The following is an 18,332-nucleotide window of genomic DNA, read 5'->3' as shown; positions in this document are numbered from 1 at the left end:
AAAGGCATCAATTCTTCTTTGGTCTTCCTTATTCGTTGTCCAGCTTTCGCATGCGTATGAGGTGACTGAAAACACCATGGCTTGGGTCAGGCACACCTTAGTCTTCAAGGTGACATCTTTGCTTTTTAACACTTTAAAGAGGTCTTTTGGAGCAGATTTTCCCAATGCAATGTGTCATTTGATTTCTTGACTGCTGCTTCCATGGGTGTTGATTGTGGATCCAAGTAAAATGAAATCCTTGACAATTTCCATCATTTCTCTGTTTATCATGATGTTACTTATTGGTCCAGTTGTAAGGATATTGTTGAGGTATAATCCATACTGAAGGCTGTAATCTTTGATCTTCATCAGTAAGTGCTTCAAGTCCTCTTTACTTTCAGCAAGAAAGGTTGTGTCAGCTGCATAATGCAGGTTGTTTATGAGTCTTCCTCTAATCCTGATGCCGTGTTCTTCATCATGTAGTCCCTCTTCCCTGATTATTTGTTCAGTATACAGATTGAATAAGTATGGTGAGAGGATACAACCAGAACAAACAGAGCATACAAGCAGAGAATACCAGAAAGATTTTACCTGTGTTTTATTGACTATGCAAAGGCATTCGACTGTGTGGATCGTAACAAATTATGGATAATATTGCGAAGAATGGGAATTCCAGAACACTTAATTGTGCTCAGGCAAAACCTGTACGTAGACCAAGAGGCAGTTGTTGGAGCAGAACAAAGGGATACAGCATGGTTTAAAATCAGGAGAGATGTGCATCAGGTTGTACCCTTTCACCATACAACTATATGCATTTGTCAAATGTATTCTTCAAATGTCAGACTTGTAAATGAAAAAGGGAGGTGAATTTTGCTATTGGTACATAACGCCTTAATTAAAAAACTGAAAAATAACAATAATAAAAATGAAAACAAAGAATCAAAATATAAATAAGCCTTACCTGGCCTTTGACATGTGAAATAAACCCCAGAGGAATAAGGCATTCTGGCTCATGTGCTTGTCCTGCTTCATCCACAAATACATGTGTAAAATGTCCAACTCTAGAATCAAATATTATTTTACACTTTAATTTTGGAGGATACATTAAGTTGTAAAAATATTTTAGGCAATCACTGGCTTTTTAGACATTGGTTGCCCATTTTGAATTTTTCCCAAAAGAAGTAATGATCAACACTATAGGAAACATAATAGAGGCAGCAGAGTATATTGGTTAGTAACATGGACTTTTGGTGTGTCCTTGGGCAATAATAACAACCACCTGGACAGGTTTGTTCTTATAAGGAGTAAATGGTTCATATTATTAAAGAGCTCAGCACAGTACCTGGCCAATTGTCAGTGACATGTGTTTATTAAATAGAGATTCAAGGGGGAAAGGGATAAAATGAACAAATTATTGAATGTCTACTTTATGTAAGTCACAGTGCTACAAAATTCACATTCTATATCTTGCATTCATTAACTTATGTATAATTCCTAGTGATTAGGTAAACAGATGCTCTAGTCAAAATGCCTGGGTTTGAATCCTGGCTTCATTCACATATTAACAGTTTACTTAACCTCTTTGTGCCATGCTTTGCTCACTTGTAATTTGGGTGTATCAGCATGATCTCCTCCCTTATACAGTACGGGTGAGAATTAAATGAGTTAATAAACAGGTCACACTCAGAACAGGGCCTGACACATAGCAAGGGTTCAAAAAATGTTACGTGTTCTATTATTTTTGTTTTATTTTGATTAAGCCTTTAAGTAATACGATAAGGGATTACCTCATCTTCACAAATGTAGACAGAGGTACAGTGAAATTTAGTAACTTGAAAATGTTGTGATACAAAAATATTAATGCAGTTTTTGAGCATTTATGATGTATTAGGCACTGTGATAAGCATTTTTTATGCATTCTCATTTAATACCCACAAGGATCCCATGAGGTAGGTACCATATTACCCCATTCTAACATATGAGGAATCTGAGATCTGGAGCAGATACCTAACTCACCCAATATCACAAAGCTAGTAAGTGACAAGAGATAGACTGAATCTCAGGTCTATCTTCCTGTAGAGTCTGAGCTCTTCATCAGTAATTTTCTTTCTGCTCTGACTTCCCAAACTGGCTAGATTTCTTGAATTCTCTGACCCTCACTTTTCTCAGCTATGAAAAGAGAGACAACCACTGTCTTAGGTTTCTCAGGAGGTTTAAAGTACCTAAGAGTCCCTGTACATATAGTGCTCCAGAAATGAAAGTTGTTATTTTTGTTTTCCAATTAATTATAAATTGTACTGAGAGTTAGTCCATGTATTAAAAAGCATGCCTGGATCTGTAAGTCTCAAGCCATTGGCCACATAAAGGAGATCTACAGACCCCTCCTTATGAAAGATGAATATGTTGCACTCTTCCATTTTCAATATACTGTCAGGATGTGTGTCCTTTGGGTAGCCTCCACAGATCCGCAACATGCCTACAACATGCTGCTCTGTTGCGTGCCTACATCCTCCACATCACAAGGCAGTAGAGTCCCAGAGTCCACCACAGCACTAGGTGATAAGCTGTGAAACGAGATGCCTGGCTTTGCTGACAGTGACCTTAGGTAACCATGCTCATTTACTAACCCCGCTCACCTTACAATGTCCCCTCTTTCCATCCTTCAATCCGTTCAACTCCCTTACTCAAAAGCTCTTCAACAGACTCCCACTAAATTAGAGATGAAATCCAAACAATTTTTTCTGCAAGGCCCTATGTGACAAGCCCTTCCTTTCCAACATCGCGTCATGCTGTTGTTTTCCCTTGTTTACTCTGCTACAGCCACAATGCCTCCTTTGAGTAATTTAACATGCCAAGATACTTCCGACCTCAGGACCTTTGAACATGCTACTCCATCTGCCTGGGAATTTTTCTCTGACCTTCCTTATGTTGCGTTCATCTCCTCTTTCAGGTCTCAGCTCAGATGTCACTTCCTTTACAGAGAACAACCCTGACCATACTATACAAGTATTTTCCTATCCTCATCCCAGTTCCTTTTTACCACCTGACCTGGGCATATTATAGCAATTACACACTCTGTAATTACTTTGCTTGTTATTGTTAGCCTTCCCACAAGCATAAGCTTTCAGAGGACAGAGACCTTTAACTCAGTGGTTCATCACTGATTCCTAGTACCCCAAACAATATCTAGCCCACATTAGGTGCTTTACAAACATTTTAAATACCTTATTCCTAATTGGTAAAAAAGTCCTGCAGTGCTGCATGTTGTAAGTATTATCCTGAAGTGTGAGGCTTTCTGAAGATCGTCTCCATCTCTGCAATATGGTCTAACTACATCACTGATTGCCTGAGGGGAAAGTCAGTTATTTTTTCAAATTATTAAGCATGTATTTAAATGGGACAGAATCACACAGCTGCAAGAAATTCTAAAAATCTTATCCAGTTGCCACTCCTGTGATTTTTTTTCCCCTAGTAAGAATACGATCATGACATATGATCCTGCAGATCCCTCCCCAACACTCTCTTTTTCATTCATTTTCTAGATTCCTAACCTTTTTAGCAAAAAGTTAGGAATCTAGAAAATGAATTGTTTCATAAGAAAATAAAGAACTTATAATTTTTCTAAAGGGATACTTATAAGAAAATCAATAAAAAAATTAAAAAGAGACGATGTTTGGGAATAATATAGAAGAGGAGCATTTAGAAATCCATAAAACAAAGAATAATCATAGTATAATTGATAATTTATAGAAAACAACATGAAAATATAAGTAAACATTCAGAAATAAGATATTTAATAATAAGTTATGGCACAGATGAGCAAATTCTTGGTTAAGAACTCTCCTGCCCTCTTTCTCCCAACCAACACACTTTCATCTCATATCCCATGAGAGCACCCTGTTGAGGCCTTGCTGAGCACCCCAGTGCTCACCTCCTCACATCTGCAGTTGGCGTTCACTCTGACCATGACCCCAGGCTCCAGCACCCTGGTCTCGTGTAGCCTCAAACACAAGAGGTCTGTTGCACTGTTGGATGGTGCACAGATTAAAATCCGACTGTCGGGCAAAGCATTATGCACCTTTGTCAAAGACACAAAGAAGACAATTACTATATCATGGAAACATAAGTCTAATACCAAATTTGCATCATATTCATTTAGATGGATTCAGCCCAGTTTAGAGGATAGGGGATGGTTACAGCAAAGAGAACTGGATTTTATTTTTTGCTTCGTCACATCTTTTCAAACAGGCTTTGATGTAAATCACTTCTCTGAGATTCAGGCCAAATGTAAATGGAAATGATAGCTCTGCCTTACCAGAGATGCTAAAAGTTAAGAGAATCATGGGAAAGTTCTTTGAGCTATTCAGAATGATAAACTACCCTTCAAACACAGAAACTGTTTAATATTTCTGTGCACCCAGCTCACAGCACTGTAATAGTAAGTGCTCAATAAATGTTTGCAGATCTGAACCACTGAATGGTACCAAAACACTAAATATACACCATACTTAGCAACTTTATTTTAAATATAAAGGACATCAGAGACTTCTGCACAATGATAGCTTTCACTCCAGTATAGGTAATGTTATTCTGTAGCAAAGTTTCATGAAAAATAGACTTCTTTCTAAGTTCTAATAACTAAGCTTATTACATTATATTTATTCATACAAAACAAGCATAACTGAACAGTTTGGAATAACTGAGATTTCTTAAGCTCCTTACAACTTTGTGATTCTATAATATAAACTAATGAATTCTTGATGAATCAAACACAATAAATGAATAAGAGTACTGGAGTCCAGTTTATTAACCATTTAACAATAGTTAAGATAGTTACTTTCCACTTAATCTTATACTTTTAGAACTTCATTCTTAACTACACATTTAAAACTTCAGAAATGTATTATTTCTGATGTCTCATGGTATTCCAGCTATTATTACCTGTAAAGTTGCTTCTATTAATGTAAGTGTCTTTCCAGTTCCAGGAGGGCCAAAAAGGATATATGGGATTGGTCGACATTCACCATTCAGTATCCTTATAACTGCTAATTTCTGATTTTCATTCAGCAATGGATTGAAAAATTTCACACCTCTTATTTTAGAGGTTGGACTTCTACTTACTGCATTCAATGTGGAAACACAGTTTCAGTTGCAAATAAAAAAGTCTGAATATCAGTAGAAACTACTGTGATTTAAATAAGGTGTTAATAGCGCACACTGCTTTGAAGGTTAAAATAAAAGCAAATCATGCAGGAAAAATTCTTTAGTTTACTTCTCATAAAACAATACCAAACCAAAAAACCAAACCCGCTGGCTGTTGAGTCGATTCCGACTCACAGCGACCTACGGGACAGAGTAGAACTGTCTCATAGGGTTTCCAAGGAGCAGCTGGTGGATTTGAACTGCCGACCTTTTGGTTAGCAGCTGTAGCTCTTAAATTCTGCAACAGAACAAGGCAAACTCTTTAAGAAGCTATTTGAGTCATCATCAAGCATGGTTAGGAAAATTAACCTAGTTTTCAGAAAGGAGAAAAACTAGGTCATGCAGTCCATGTTGTTTTTAGCTGCTGTCGAGTTGGCCCCTGACTCATGGCGACCCCATGCGCAAGGGAATGAAATGCTGGTCCTGCATCATCCACATGACTGGCTGTGGATCAGATTGTTGTGATTCATAGGGTTTTCACTGGCTGATTTTTGGAAGTAGATTACTAGGCCTTTCCCCCTAGTCTGTCTTAGTCTGGAAGCGCCACTGAAACCTGTTCAGCAACACAGCAACACACAAGCTCCACTGACAGACAGGTGGTGGCTGTGCATGGGGTGCATTGGCCAGGAATTGAACCAGGGTCTCCAGCAATATCTCTGCCTAAATATCCATTGGCACGGAAAATATTAGTCATGGTTTTAAAATGTCTGTGAGAGATTAAAAGACCACATGGCAAGAACAATACATAATTGCAAATATTTAAAAAAAATATCTAACCTAAAATAGTTACTCTTTGCTAGTGTTCAGTAAAGATAAACTTTTCTCATTATGGATAATACAATTTTTACAGTCTAAAAAAATTTCCCAATCTTTTTTCTTTCTACCTAAGAGTATTTCTCCTGGCACCTAGTTTCTGGACAAAAATCACCTTAGCTGCTCTATTGTAAACCCTAATTTTCCAAACCCCTCACAAATATGCTCCCAGATTACTTGTCTCTTCAGCAAAGGTTACCATACCTGGCACATCCAAGGTTCTGACACTCCCGTGTTTTGTTTTGGCCATCATTGTTTCTCTAGTCTACAAAAAAACATGCAGAAAAAGGTGAAGAGAAAAAGTGCTGATAAAGAACATCTTTGTGTTCATACTGGCTTATTTTAGGGATGAATACATTTTGAATATTCTACTTATTATAATAATATCTCTTTCAATAGATCCACAGGACACTGCCTTTAATACATAATGCTAATACAGAAGAAAATTTGACAAAACATTGTTTAAAAGGTTTATGTTTCTTTTCTGGACTCCCTTTTTAAAATAAATACAAATACACTAAATTTTATAATGAAGAAACATTGGAACCAAAATAAAGAAGTACATTTTATATTAAATGCTTCCTCTTTACAAGGTTCGTAATCATGGTCAGTGCTGACAGTGCTTATCTATTTTAGGATAAGGACTGGAAGGAACAGACCGTTGATGTCACTCTCTCTGGTGAGTTTAGTACACCAAATTGAAACTGAAAATTTTCAATACCTTTACATTTACTTAATTTCTAATTAAGTAGTCTATTTTATTTTATGAGGGGTTGGGAACGGCAGAAATAGGCTATGTTATAAAGTATCCAGGGCCTAGACAGACATGGTGGCAGGCAGTTTGGAATACCAGCTGAAAGAAAGCAAGGCAAAAAATGTCATGCACAGAACTGAGAGCTCAAAGGGGAAGAGATACCATGTGACAGAGGTCAGGAAATTATCCTAAAAATGTTTCCCAGTCCCTGATGAGGCACATAGTATATCCCTCACTTATCTAGACCAAAGCACATTAAGTTGAGACCAACAAATATGAACACCTTGTAGGGACCAGACACAGCACTAGATATCGGGATTTGCTCTGATCACCTCCTATCCCTTTTAAGACCCTATTATTTTCTGCTTTGAATTTTTTTTTTGATAATATGTGTTTTCATTAATGGAAGCATGCTGAGTCATGGAGTGTGTTTAAATTTTTGGTTGGTAGTATGGATTTTGAGAAATATTATTTGGGAATACAGGGACCCACAAACCTCAGGAGGTTCTTAGGAGCCAGGATTAGTGAGTACCCATCTGTCCCATTGGTCACAGGTGGCAGGATTTATTGCCACCCACACACACACACCCACACACACAAACCAAACCCACCAGGGTTCTGTAACTATCACAAGGAAACTATAAATATGCTTACAAGGCTTATCTAGCTATATAAAAGCCAAAATAGACAAAATTTTTACCCAATCATACATCCTGGATGCACTACCTTACATTTAAGGGTGATACCCTAGCTATTTTGCTTCAGTGAGTGTTTCTTTCACCTTTCACCATTACACAAGTCCCCACTGGAGGGCAGAAAATACTTTTAGTGAGACAAGTAGACTCCCAAGAAACCTGAGAGCTAGAAAAAGTGGGTGGGATATGGTATGTCCCACGGGTCATGAAAGGGCTTTTCACCCAGGGGCAGATTAACCAGTAAGCAAAGTACATACAGGCTTAATTGTGTTTACTTACTAATCTGTAGCGTACAATTTCAACAGTTTTTTTAACACATGAAAGATGTGGTGAAACTCATGTGAAACTGTAAGTAAGTAAGTACAAGTAAGCCCCTGTGTACCTTGCTTATTGGGTAATCTGTCCCTCGATGAGGAGGGATTCCCTTTGTAAACAGTATGAGATGGCCAAACACATGACACTCAACACTGGACAGATGAGACTGGCAGCAGCTTTTTAGTCGCATATGGTCACAGCCCAGGAGAGGAAGACACCACCTGCCATACACTATACAGGGGTACACGGAGGTTGTACTCAGGAGCAGAGTGAACCAGCAGGGGCTGTGGGAAGCAGACTTTGTGGTATCTAGAGGGTAGGGTAACCCCTGGTTCCTGTGGAGGATGTGATTAGTTTAATAATTTCTTGGGCAGGCAGAAGGGTGAAACACATTAGGTTGAGGACTGGGTGGGGTGCAGCTGTTCTAGCTGATAAGGGAACTAGCCATTATGGGGAGACCCTTTCCTGCTAGGTGGTGGACATTTCTGGCAAGAGGAGGGGAACTTACAGATAGGCCTTTTTGGGGTCCTGTGAGGCTCAAAGAAGTCAAGGCAGCACTTGAAATTTTAGATCTTACAATACAAGGTTACGTGAATGAAAACAAAACAAAGCAAAAGCATAGCTGTGTGCCCTGTCCTGAAAGAAATGACATTCTAGCAGGCCTCAGCTGACTTAACCTATCCTAACATCTGATTTACTTAGTCATTCCCTCCTCTGAGAAACACTTCCTTCATTTGGCTTCCAGAACACCTGACTCTGCTTCCACTCAGTTTCCTTCTCTGGTTTCTCCTTTTCTCCCCAGTTTCAATGCTGGAGTGCCTAAGGGCTCAGTTCTTGAGTCTCTTTTTTTCCCTATATGCATTCACTTTCTAGGTGATCTCAACCAATCTCAGGGCTTTAAATATCACCAATATGCTGACGACTTCCGAATTTATAAATTTATACCTCCTTTCTCAATCTTTCACTTACATTACAGATGTGTATATCCACTGCAAATATCAGAAATATGATGACTTCCAAATTTATAAATTTATATCTCCTGTCTCATTCTTTTACTTAAATTACACACATATATATCCAACTGCTTACTTGACATCCCCACTTGATCTCTAAAATTAAATTCCTGATCTTCCCCATCCACCAGATTTGTTCCACTCATAGTCTTTCCCTTCTCAATGAATGCCAACAGCATTCTTCCAGTTGCTCTCATAAAATATCTGTGTCATTGTAGACTCCTCTCTTTCTCATACCCCACTCACATCCAATCCATCAGCAAATATATTTGAAAAAATATATTCTTCAAAATATACCCAGAATCTGACCACTTCTCACCACCTTTACTGGTAACAATACAGATAAAGCCAAAATCATATCTTCCATGGGCTTCTTGTGTTGTCCATTCAACCACTATTGTGCCTACAAAAATGACACGGGAGTTCAGTAGAGAAAAATGGGAATCAATGGGCCATTTCTTAACTCTCATATAAATAGGGTACGTGAGAATGAAATACCTTACACATGTGAGAGGATCACCCCAGAAAAGATTCATGTTTCTGCAATAGTTCTCTATCCTATATTGAACATGTCCATTGGAAACACCTGTGTGGCTTTAAACAGACCTATGCATACATCCCTCCACAGACCAATTAAATCAGAATCTCTGGAGGCCAACTTTCACAGAATGGTCTCCACAGCTCTTCTATAGTCTATTCTCATCACATTTGCCAGAGTGATCCTGTCAAAATTAAGTCAAGACTTCCACTCCCAGGTACAATGTACTACAGTGGTTCTCAAAACGTTAACATGAATAAGAATCAGCTGGAAGGGTTGTTACAACAGACTGCTAAGTACCATTTCCAAAGCTGTTTATTCAGTGGGTCTGGGAAGGGACCTGAAAATATGCATTTCTAACAAATTCCCATTTCCTTGGAAATCCTTGCTGATGGAAGATATTTTCTAGAGCCTCTATTGTTCTTTATAAAAAATTTCAGGTAAGCAATCATAAATTGCTAGATAGGTGAAAGGCAGAAAAATGTAATCAATAATAAAGAGAAAAAACAACAAAAGGAGCAGACCCACAGATGATTCAAATATTGAAGTTAGACAAAGACTTTAAAATAATTATAGTAACAGATTACAGAAATATAGTAAGACTGATAAATGGATAAGAGATGGACAATGTAAACAGAATTGGTATCTATAGAAAATTAAAAAATCCTGGACTTAAAAATCACAGTATCTATATTGAGAATTTAGAGATCGATTTAAGATCAGATTAGAAATAACAGGATGCATGATTAGTGATAAAAATGCAGGTATAAAAGCAATTCATTGGAGCCTTTTCAACAAATAGTACTGATGCACTAGAATAAACATAGGCAAAAAGGGATATTCACACCTTATACAAATATTAACTCAAAATGGATCTAGGACTTAAATGTACAGTGTAAAACTATGAAACTCTTGTTGTTGTTAGGTGCCGTTGAGTCGGTTCCAACTCATAGCGACCCTAGGTACAACAGAACGAAACACTGCCAGGTCCGGCGCCATCCTCACAATCGTTGTTATGCTTGGGCCTATTGTTGCAACCGCTATATCAGTCTATCTCATTGAGGGTCGTCCTCTTTTTCGCTGACCCTCTACTTTAGCAGGCATTATGTCCTTCTCTAGGGACTGGTCCCTCCTAATAACATGTCCAAAGTATGTGAGACATAATCTCGCCATTCTTGCTTCTAAGGAGCATTCTGGTTGTACTTTTTCCAAGACAGATTGGTTCGTTCTTTTGGCAGTCCATAGGATATTCAATATTCTTCACCAACAGCATTAATTCAAAGGCATCGATTCTTCTTCAGTCTTCCTTATTCACTGTCCAGCTTTCACATGCATATGAGGCAAGTGAAAACACCATGGCTTGGGTCAGGTGCACCTTAGTTTTCAAGGTGACATCTTTGCTTTTTAACACTTTAAAGAAGTCTTTTGCAGGAGATTCGCCCAATGCAATGTGTCTTTTGATTTCTTGACTGCTGCTTCCATGGGTGTTGAATGTGGAACCAAGTAAAATGAAAAATCCTTGAAAACTTCAATCTTTTCTTCGTTTACCATAGTGTTGCTTATTGGTCCAGTTGCGAGGATTTTTGTTTTCTCTATGTTGAGGTGTAATCCATACTGAAGGCTATAGTCTTTGATCTTCATCAGTAAGTGCTTCAAGTCCTCTTCACTTTCATTAAGCAAGGTTGTGTCATCTATATAACGCAGTTTGTTAATGAGCCTTCCTCCAATCCTGATGCCCCGTTCTTCTTCATATAGTCCAGCTAAATTCATCTTTGGGATCTGAGCTTAGCAAAGAGTTCTTAGACTTGACGCCAAAAGCACGATCCATAAAACAATTGATAAATTCTATGTCATCAAAACTAAAAAATTTTGCTTTGTGATGGTCCATGTGAAAAGGATGAAAACACAAGCTCCAGACTGGAAGAAAATATTTGCAAACCACATAGCTGACAAAGACTAGTATCCAAAAAAACCAGAACTAAGCTTGTTGCCTTCAAGTTGATTCCAATTCATGGTGACCCTATGTGTTACAGAGTACACTGCTCCACTGGGTTTTCTTGGCTGTAATCTTTATGGAAGCAGATCACCAGGCATTTGTTCCACAGTGCCTTTGGGTGGGTTTGAACCACCAACCTTAAGGTTAATAGTTGAGTGCAAACTGTTGGCACAACACCCAAACCCACTGTCGTCGAATCGATTCCTACTCATAGCAACCCTGTAGGACAAAGTAAAACTGCCCTATAGGGTTTCCAAGGCTGTAAATCTTTACAGAAGCAGACTGCCACATTTTTCTCCCGCAGAGTGGCTGGTGGGTTTGAACTGCTGACCTTTCGGTTAGCAGCTGAGTGCTTTAACCACTGTGCCACCAGGGCTCCTCTTGTACAAACCAGGGACCTTTATATATATATATAAACCTCAACAGCACAAAAAATAAACACTCCAATTAGAAAATAGGCCAAAAACTTGAGGAGACATTTTATCAAAGAGGATATACAGATGGCAAATAAGCACATGGAGAGATGCCCAATATCATTAGCCAATAGGTAAATGCAAATTAATGTGCTATCACCACACATCTATCAGAATGGCTAAAATAAAAAATTACCATACGACCCAGCAATTCCACTCCTAGGTATATACCCAAAAGACTTGAAAGCAGGGACTTAAAAAGATACTTGTACACCAATATTCATTGCAGCATTATTCACAATAGTCAAAAAGTGGAAACAAACAAGTGCCTATCAACAGATGAATATATAAACAAAACATAGTACGTAAAATATTATTCAGTCATAAAGAGAAATGAAGCTGTGATACATGCTACGACATAGATGAACCTTGAAAACGTTATGCTAAATGAAATAAGTCAGAAACAAAAGGACAAATACTGTATGATCCCACTTATATGAAATACCTAGTATAGGCAAATGGATAGAGACTAAAGTTTATCAGTGATTACCAGGGGCAGATCGGAGGGGGAATGGGGAGTTATTGCTTAAGGGATACTAAGTTTCTGTTAAAGTTCATGAAAAATTTGGAACTGGATAGTCACGATGGTTGCAGAATATGGTGAACGTAATTAATATCACTGAATTGTACAAGTAAAAATGGTTGATATGGCAAATGTTTTGTTATATATATTTTACAATAAAAATGTCACATACTGTGTGATTACGTTTATACAGCATTCTTGACATGACCATATTATACAGATACAGATTAGTGGTTTCCAGAGTTTAGGGATGGTGGGGCTAGGGGGGTGGGCATGATTGTAAAGGGGTAACACAATAGAGATCTTTATGGTGATGGACTAGGTCTGTATCTTGATTACAGAGGTGGTTACGTGAAACTACAAATGTGATGTAGAACTGTACATACACTTTATATTAGTGTTAATTTCCTAGGTTTTATATTGTACTATAGTCGTTGTTGGAGCCCTGGTGGTGCAGTGGTTAAGCATTCTACTGCTAACCAAAAGGCTGACAGTTCAAATCCACCAGCTGCTCCTTGGAAACCCTATAAGCAGTTCTACTCTGTCCTATAGGGTCACTATGAGTCAGAATCAACTTCACTGCAACGGGTTTGGTTTTAGTTTGGATTATAGTTATTGTTGATGTTAGGTGCCATTGATTTCTGACTCATAGTGACCCCATGTGACAGAGTAGAACTGCCCCATAGGATTTTCTAGGCTGCAGTTACATAAGGTATAATCAGTGGGATAAACTGGGTGAACGGTACATGGCCCTCTCTATCCTATGTCTGTAACTTCCTTTAAGTCTAGAATTATTTCAAAATAAAGTTGTTGTTTTTTTAAAATATAATATCCTACAGATTTGTAACTTGTTTTCTCAACATATTGTAGTCCTACTAGCACTGGTTAAATTTTGGGTAAATTTTACCTTAAATCTACTTTGTGGCATATTTGAATTGGTTTAAATTTAACTGTGGTTTGGGGTTATTTGTGACCTACCCTTCCCTAATACTCCAGGTAATTTGGGATCTATTGTATCTAAAATGATTTCACAATCATTATCTATTAAAATATATCAAAATTATTAAAATATTACCATAGCGAAAGACTGTTCATCATTCCAATTCTCTGAAACTTGGGGAGCCTTTAATATGAGAGTGTCTGGAAATAATACTTTAAAAAAGAGAAACGGTGAGAGGGTAGATATTACTGAAAATGATAAAAAAAGAATAAAGACAATCTCTAGTTTTATGACCATCCCACCAAAAGTCAAAGATATTCTACTCCCTCCCTTACTCCACCTTCTCTGCAATGTTTACAAATTATAACATGGACAAAAGCACTGTTTGTTCTTTATATCAAAGTCATTTACTTTTCTACTCATAAGCAAAAAATAAATAAGTAAACTAACACATTAAATTAAGAGGGGTGAAGCAAAGTGTAATCAATTTCTTTTCAGATATAGTGGAACACACTAAAGCCCCTCAATATAAAGTTCAAAACATGTGGACATCCTGTAGTTTTATTTCTAGTATATGATTCAAAAGACTGTATTTTACTTAACATGTCATATGAAGATCCTCTAAAATACTCTGAGAAAATGACAGTCAATGTACTTTCACAAAAATAATACCTTTTTCACCTAAATGTTTGGCTTCTTCAACTGCAAAGTGACATCGTCTGACTGAAGTCCTACCGAAAAGAAAACAATAGAAAATAACTCACTTTAATATTTTTAAAAAGTCAAGACTACAAAGGTCATAGGAATCTGAGTATATATCATTTAAGTTCCTAAAGGATCCTCTAGGATATCTGAAAGACTGAAGGATCATTTTTCTGTGTGTACATATGTAAATTCCTCTTATAAAAGTAGTATTCCAGGTATAAGTACAGCAGAGACTCCCTCTTCCTTTAGGGGAGTATTTCATTTTTAATGTATAAACTGCAAAAGAACAAAAGTAAATTATCCTATGAATGCTGATTCTTTTGAGTTAACTGAAAAGTAATTTTGATTGTGAAAGGCCCATCCCTTAAAATTAATTGAAAATAACAATGGAGAATAAAATTCTATCTTCAATGAAACAAAGCATGACAAAAAACTCCAAAACAAAAATGAAAATATCTGGCAAGGATGCAAGAGCTGATACATATCTTCTCAAAACAGAATATAGGTACAGATTTCTTTAAAATTCAGATTTGAAGTTCTGAAATTGGTTATGCTTCGGATCCCCAAAGCATAAATATTTCAACACATGTCTGACATCATTACTGGAAAGTCAAAGGATTTACTTTAAATCCTAAACAGAAGCCTGGCACTGACTAGGAATAAAGACAAGTTTTTATGAAATTCACTAAAAGAATTACCTATTAAATATAAATTCCACATCCACAGGTTCAAAATTATATGTTTCATTAAATCTTGGATTAATTGTAAAAGTCACCTCTTCTCCGTGAATCTGAAAAAGCAACACTAATGTTCATAAACTGTACTTTATTTTTGATATCCAGCAACACATCCTGAAGACTTCATTCTACAGATCTGAGCTAAAATTTGGCATCTTAGATATCTGCAAAAATAACTGAGAATTAGAAATAATTACACCATTAGATTATACAAATGGGGAATCAGCTGATGTATCCATCCTTTCCAAATGCTTACTAAACTTATATTTACCAGGCCATGTTCTAGTCCTGGGAATATAAAGGTAAGTGAGACACAGACTAAACAAATAATTGTAATACAAAATGGTATGTGCTATATGAAAGCCTAGAAATAAAGGTCATTACAAGTTTTCTCTTCTAGCAGTATAGGTGACTAGATATTCCGGGAAGCCTTCCAGCTACAACTTGATCTAATTTTTGTTCTTTTCCTAGACTAGCAGGAAGGAAAGAAGTTTCTGAGGACACACAGAAAGAGAAGTTCTAAGAAGCATTCCAAGCAAAGAGCAACAACAACAAAACAAGAGCTGGGGTGGCTATACTAGTATCAGACAAATACTTTTAAGTCAAAAATTGGTACAAGAGACAAAAAAGACCATTATATATTGATAAAAGGGTCAATTAATGAAGAAGATATAATAATTATATATGCATCTAGAAACAGGCCCAAAATACATGGAGCAAAAACTGACAGACTTGAAGGACAGAGAGACAGTTATACAATAACAGCTGGAGACTTCAATATCCCAATTTCAATAATGGATAGAAAAACCAGGCAGAAGATCAAAAAGGAAAGAAAGAACTTAAACAATACTATATACCACCTAGATCCAACAGATAGATATATGTAGAACTCTCCACCCAACAATAGCACAATATACATTTTCTTAAGTGGACAAGGTACATTCTTCAAGATACACTATGTGTCAGGCCACAAAACAATGCTCAATAAATTTAAAAGAACTGAAATCATACAAAGTATCTTCCCTGACCACAATGGAACTAGAAATCAATAACAAGGAAAAAAAAACTGGAAAATTCACAAATATGTGGAATTTAAATAGCACACTCTTAAACAACAAATGAGTCGAAGAAATCACAGGGGGAAATTAGAAAATATTCTGAGATGAATTTAAGGATTTCATATCTTTCTTCAGTTCTAAAACAGAACTTATTCCAGATCTTTTAAAATATTAATAGAACCTTTGATGGATTTATCTTCCATGTATCTTAACTATTCTTTAATATTTGCATCTCTTTATTCCTTTCTGTTATCTTCTGAGAGATTCCTCAGCTTTATATCCAGCTCAATAATTTTAACTTCGTCTTCATCCGTTTTGTTATTAAACCCCTTGCCTACTATTTTAATGACAACAATAACATTTTTAATTGCTAAAACTAAAGCCAGGAGGTAGGGCCAAGATGGTGGAGTAGTCAAACGCTTCCTGTGGTCCCTCTTACAACAAAGACCCGAAAGAACAAGTGAATTGATTATGTATGACAATCTAGGAGCCCTGAAAATCAAAGACAAAGTTGAGGAATCAGACAGAGTGGCAGGGGGAGGGAGAGACGGCTCAGAAGCAGTGAGGAGTTGCCAAACCTGACCTGGCCAGCACTGGCACCCTGCAGGCTGGACTGGCTAGCATGCGAGGCATGAGGCAAGCAGTGGCGCTCGGGACGTGTTTTCCAGATTGGGAGAGACCGAGTGGCAGAGAGTCTGCTCAACCCTCTAGAACCAGTGAGTAGGCACTCATTCGGCTAAAGATAAGTACAAGCCTCTAACCTACTACGCAGATCCAAAAAAAAAAAAAACCCCTTTTGGGAAGTACCTCCCTCCCAATTACCTGCTCCCTCCCTGCTCTGCTCCTGGTCCTGTCGAGCTTCAGTGATTGCTACCTACCCTGGGCCAGAAGTAGAACCTGTCTTGCGCCCTGAGCCACTCTCCCGGCTTTGGAGAGGGAACAAATTAACAAACAGGGAAAAATAATCTGTCAGCTCCCCTAAGCCGAGAACTCAGGGCAGGCACAGCCCCTTTGCCTAGGCACAGGCATAAGGGGTCCGTGGACTCTGAATGCCTTTCAGCCCTGCATAGACCTGTGTGGGCCCATTTCAACAGCATAGGCCCTCATTACTACACTACAACAGGGAATACAACTGAAGCCTATTTTCATCTGTATCAGCTATAAGGGGGAGTGGCAGATTCATGACATTTGATACCACCTTGCCCATTAAGCAGGGTCCTCACCTACCCATGTCAGGGGCCTGAGGACTGGTGCTCCACCCACTCCACTGAGCAACCCGCGACAGGGGTCCAAGAATAAGTGGTGCCTCCCAGTCCTTAGAGCCAACAGCATTGGGTACCCATAGTCCAGCTACAAAACCCACCTATCTACACACTCTAGGGAACAAGGACATGCCTTCCACCCAGACACTCAGGGACAGCAGTCAGGCCCGATCTGATCAGCGCATGACCCCCTACTGTAGTCAGATACCTGTGCCTACTCCAATCACCCCTGCCCATCTAGGACTGTAGGTGAGAGCCTACACCACATACCCAGTGACCGATGACCTGGACACTTCAGCTGAATCCACACAAGAAAAGTAAACAGGCTCCTGAGCTCCCATACCTAGTAACAGTTCTAGCTACCTGGAGACAGGATGTGAGAGCTTCAAAGACATCAATAATCAAAACAGCTCACACAACCAACCTATATGGGCATATCAAAACAAAACAAAACAAGAAGCTAGGACACAGTAAGCAAACATAAAATAAACAAATATAATACCTTATTGATGGTGAAGGGATAAGAGTCAATATCAAATCACATAAAGAGGCAGATGATGAAGGCTTCAGCAAGCTCCCAAAACAAACAATCAAGAAATTTTCTGGAGGAAGATAACTTCTTAGAATTATCAGAGGTAGAATCCAAAAGATTAATATAGAGAACTCTTCAGGAGATCAGGCAAAACAAAGAACAAGACAAGGAACACAAAGACAAAGCAATAGAAGAACTTAAGAAGATTAGAGAAGAGCATAATCACAAATTTAACAGGCTGCAAGAATCCAGAGAGACAGCAAACAGAAATCTAGAAGATTAACAATAAAATTTCAGAATTAGACAACTCAATAGAAAGTCACAGGAGCAGAACTGAGGCAACAGAAGTCAGAATTAGTGAGATTGAAGATAAAGCACTTGGCACCAACTTATTTGAGGAAAAATAAGATAAAAGAATTGAAAAAAAATGAAGAAACCCTAAGAATTATGTGGGACTCCATCAAGAGGAAGAACCTACGAGTGATTGGAGTACCAGAACAGGGAGGGATAACAGAAAATACAGACAGAATTGTTGAAGATTTGTTGGCAGAAAACTTCCCTGATATCGTGAAAGATGAGAAGATATCTAAGAAGCTCATCGAACCCCACACAAGGTAGACCCTAAAAGAAAGTCACCAAGACATATTATAATCAAACTTGCCAAAACCAAAAATAAAGAGAGAATTTTAAGAGCAGCTAGGGATAAACAAAAAATCATCTACAAAGGAGAGTCAATAAGACTAAGCTCAGACTACTCAGCAGAAACCATGCAGGCAAGAAGGCAATGGGATGACATA

General features: G+C 37.9%; 1 protein-coding gene across 1 annotated transcript in view; it reads right to left on the bottom strand.

Moving 5' to 3' along the window:
* Nucleotides 1-18,332, bottom strand: part of LOC101343269 (RNA helicase Mov10l1-like) — a 64,055-nt gene that overhangs the window by 14,895 nt on the left and 30,828 nt on the right. The window contains 8 exon segments of the mRNA XM_012556823.2: nucleotides 941-1,040; nucleotides 3,204-3,325; nucleotides 3,911-4,057; nucleotides 4,921-5,099; nucleotides 6,199-6,259; nucleotides 13,377-13,453; nucleotides 13,914-13,972; nucleotides 14,645-14,736. Coding sequence (XP_012412277.2) covers nucleotides 941-1,040; nucleotides 3,204-3,325; nucleotides 3,911-4,057; nucleotides 4,921-5,099; nucleotides 6,199-6,259; nucleotides 13,377-13,453; nucleotides 13,914-13,972; nucleotides 14,645-14,736 — 837 coding nt within the window.

The sequence above is a fragment of the Trichechus manatus genome, unplaced genomic scaffold (genome assembly GCF_000243295.1).
Source record: "Trichechus manatus latirostris isolate Lorelei unplaced genomic scaffold, TriManLat1.0 scaffold00079, whole genome shotgun sequence".
Classification (NCBI taxonomy): domain Eukaryota; kingdom Metazoa; phylum Chordata; class Mammalia; order Sirenia; family Trichechidae; genus Trichechus; species Trichechus manatus.
The sequence above is the reverse complement of the archived record's forward strand: the minus strand, read 5'-3'. Positions and strand labels throughout refer to the sequence as shown.